This window comes from Fukomys damarensis, unplaced genomic scaffold (genome assembly GCF_012274545.1).
Source record: "Fukomys damarensis isolate Sample0158 unplaced genomic scaffold, DMR_v1.0_HiC HiC_scaffold_9, whole genome shotgun sequence".
Taxonomy (NCBI): Eukaryota; Metazoa; Chordata; class Mammalia; order Rodentia; family Bathyergidae; genus Fukomys; species Fukomys damarensis.
Window position 1 is genome coordinate 5,790,489 of NW_022900921.1, and position 3,903 is coordinate 5,794,391.

Below are 3,903 nucleotides of genomic sequence, written 5' to 3' on the forward strand. Positions count from 1 at the left end.
TCAGTTTCAGCCTGTCCCAATTGAGGAGGGAATCTCACAAAAGACTATGAGCAGGGATGGCACCTGCCCGGGGGAGCCCAGCCTGCTCTCCACGGTCTAAAATCCGGGAGCCTCATGAAACATGACGCCTTTGTGTGACGCTCATACAGATGCATACATGGGAGGAGAGAAGCTGTCATTCATCGTATTTGCTTTTCTCTCAAGTATGAAAAAAATACAAATACCGATGAGCTTCCGAAAGGGACTCATTTCCTATTTACTGACATTTTAGAAAAAGGTATCACTGAGGTCAAATAATCAGCCCTCTTTTATCTCTCTAGATGGAAACAGACAACAGATTTAAATCCAAGATATTACGCATAAAGTGGGTGGGGTAGCCCAGCCTGCAGTCCCAGCACTCTAGAGGCTGAGGCAGGAGGATCACTATTAGTTCAAGGCCAGCCTGAGCTACATACGAGACCCTGTCTCAAACAAACAAACAAACCAAAAAATTTCACATACACATATATAGACATTTTGTCTTTCTGTTTACGCCTTCCCATATTTATTCTCTATAAAGCCTTGGCCAAGAATGGACTCTTGATTGTTTGAAAGGACCATGGGGGCAGAACTGAGTCACTTATTCTGGCTGCTTTTGAATTATTATTATTATTTTTTGGTACTGGGATTCGAACTTGGGCCCTTGCACTTGTGAGGCAGGCGCTGGAACCACTGAGCTAAATCCCCAGCCTCTGGCTGCTTTTGAAGCAAGCAAGACCCACTATAAAGAAACAGAGATGTCCTTGGTATTACTATCTGGCTCCTGGATTGAGCCGCAGTTTTGAAGCTGGGTGAAATCACCGATTTCTCTATGCATAAATACGAGCCCATACATGCAAACAGTGTACAAACAAACAGCTAACCCATTATTGCACCCACGTTAGCCCTTCACCCTGCATCTATAATACCCATGCATAGTATCACCTGTGCTCAGACTGAACAAGAAACTAGGAAAGCATTGCCCTTTTCATGGGAGCCATATGTGGTTTGATTTTTCTACACTGGTGAAATTCTTGTACTTTATTGCTCAGTCCTTACTACATTACTTGTCCGTGGTAGTGTCTTCCCCTTGAGCGTGCTGCCATTCCCAAGGTATTTTTGATGTTGATATCATGGTGTAAAAGGAGGACAGAATCTACAAGTTTCCCAAAGAAGAAAACAAAACCTGTGCAGGGGCGGGTGCTTTGTGCATACATATCCACGAGGAGGGGGAGATTGAAGGGACATTCACAGTTTAGTTGTGTGAACTTCCTCTAGATTGAGCACAGATCTCTGCAGCCGTCAGAGGAAGCTAGTAGGGAGTTTTCCCTACCACTCTCCCCGCTGTGTACTCAGAGAAACTAAAGCTGAAATCATTTACCTGCCAGAGTAAAGGCAGGGCTAAATTCGGGATCTTTCATTCCTTATAATGCCTCTATTCCCACTGACTTTCCACAAGTGATGCTAAGTTTGAAATAGTTGGAGAGAAGACTTTGGCGTCTCTAAGAGTTGGTCGCCATTGCCTTGCCTGGTGGCCTCCCAGGTTTAATACAGCAGCATGGGAAGAGAAGTCCAGGGCTCCAGAATTTGGCCCAATGATTTCTGTCTCAAGAGGATTCCAGTTGCTGCCTGTAAGAAAGCCAGTGTGGAATCTGCAGACATTTTTGTTTGAGTGGCTGTGGAAGGTCTTAGATCAGTGGTTTTTTTTTTTTTTCATTCTGATGAGACCGACTGCCTTTGTTGCTTGATTCCCCTAAACTTTAGACATTCTGAATTTAGACCAGTAATGATGAAGTTAGGAAACAGGGATGTAGTAACTTTTTTTTTTTTTTTTTGGTACTGGGGATCGAACTCGGGACCTTGCACTTGCAAAGCAGGCGACAGAACCACTGAGATAAATTCCCAGCCTGGGACGTATTAAGTTTTGATTACAAATACTTTTTACCTAAATAAGTGAATAAAGTGCTAGTGAAAGGGACTGGTGGCCTCGAGAAAGATTCCAGAACCACCTAGGAGTTGAAGCTTCTTCCCGCCCTTAAACAAAGTGAACGTAGTGCTCATGAAATGTGCTTATAGCAGTTCTATGACTGATGGTCCAACCCTGAATGGGTCGCAGTTGTTCAAGTCTCTCTTTTTCACTTTTCCTCCTTTGGACACATATTTATGGTGTGAAAAAGGATGGTTTCGGATGAGAGACTTCTACCTCCTTGGCTCTCATCGCTCAAGCTTTCTCAGATCAAAGGCACCCCATTTCCACGTCCCTCTTCACCCCAGACTGGTCTGCACAGACCAAGAGGAAGGAAGGCAGAGAACAGCAAACGCTCTTATCAAGGAAGCCTCAAAGCCCAGTCCTGTTCTGGCTGCAGTGCACTTTCTCTGCCTAAATCACTGGTGCTCTTTCCTTTTTTGGCCATTGGCCTTGGGCACGGGAGCAAACTCTGGCAAAGGTGTGCGAGGGAGCGTTAGGCTCGCGGGGCCATTTCTCCCACCGCTCCTCGTCCTGCCCCAAGTTGGGGATGCTGTAGCGACACAGTGAACCCCTAAGCCTCGGCACTAGTTGATCGTCAGCTGTCCTTCACCATTCAGGCCATGACCCTGATCCGAAGCCGAGACTCTAAAGTGCAAAGGAGGAAACGGAACCCAGTGTTCCGGCCTCGCGCCAGCGCGGGGAGAAGGCTGCCCGCACCACCGCACCCTGCTCCCCACACACAGTTCACCTCCGGCCCCTCCCTTTTCTCCCGGTGCTTCAGAATTCGAAGGAAAGAGAAACATTCATCTACCTTTCCCCAATGTTAAAGCTAAACAAAGCACCTAAAAGAAAAAAAAAAAAAGACATAAAAATAGAATGGGGCCATCCCCTCACACTTGGCGCGTTATCTATATGGCACGTGAAGTGTCAAAATATAACGAACAGACTTTCTAAACTTTCTAAATCTCCTCCCCCTGTGTATGTCTGCTCTGCCCCAGTCCCAGAACTTCCCTGTCACCTCTCAGAACTTCACACTGTAGAACCGCTAGAAGAAAAATCGATGCCATCTCCCTGGCCCTCCTTTTCCCAACGTGCACCCGCTTGCAATTCCAAAGGGACTCTCCAAAAATATAGACATTTGAAAAAAGTACATCTGTTTACACTCGGTCTATCCTCATATCATTTCTTGAGATTATTACTTTTTTAACCATAGAAAAGATTGCATATTGGCAATATAACGAGAAAGCCATGGCGGGCGTTTCTGGGTCATGGCGAGGGGCTCCTGGGGTGGGTGTCGGAGCACAGAAGTGAGAGGACTCCCCGGGGAACACGTGGGCCCTGGGATGTCCCAGCTCTGTGTCCACTCGCCTCTCCTCTCTCCAGCTCTCCCCCTGCGCGCTGATCGGGTCCACGCCAGAGGCAGAATGGCTTTTTGGCACGTGTCCACCTGACCGGGTGGGCTGTGAGGACAGGCAGGGGGCGGACGTGGTGTGACGGGGGGGCGCACTCCGGAGCAAGCTTATTTGTGACTGTTTCCACTCTGGGGAAAACTGTCCGTCGCCTCTGTGACTTGTAAGATTTAAGCAGTTACTAGGCTGATAGGTGAAGAAACAGATCTGTTTGCTCGGGAGGCTTGGCACTAGTATTAAGCATGAATATATATCATATATTACACCGCTTTCCTTCTGCTCTGGGCAAGCTGCGCCTCCCTTCCGCACAGGACACAGCGGAGCCGTCCCGCGCCCGTCCCGCGCCCACCCCTTCCCGCCCGGCCCCCACCCTGACCGTGACCGTCACTGGCTGTGCACGTCCTCCCTGCGCACGATCTTGTAGATGATCCAGTAGAACATGTTGAAGATGAGGAAGGCCATGGGGAAGCCGATGCGGGAGACCTTGTCGATCTTCTTGGCCCGCTG

The 3,903-nt window shown here is 48.2% G+C and overlaps 1 protein-coding gene across 1 annotated transcript in view; it reads right to left on the bottom strand.

The window, feature by feature from the left end:
- Nucleotides 1–468: 468 nt before the first annotated feature.
- Nucleotides 469–3,903, bottom strand: part of Glra1 (glycine receptor alpha 1) — a 90,957-nt gene continuing 87,522 nt past the window's right edge. Inside the window, 1 exon segment of the mRNA XM_033761581.1 lies at nt 469–3,903. This exon segment is cut by the window's right edge and continues 70 nt beyond it. Within this exon segment, the coding sequence (XP_033617472.1) occupies nt 3,781–3,903 (123 nt within the window). The 3' untranslated portion in view covers nt 469–3,780.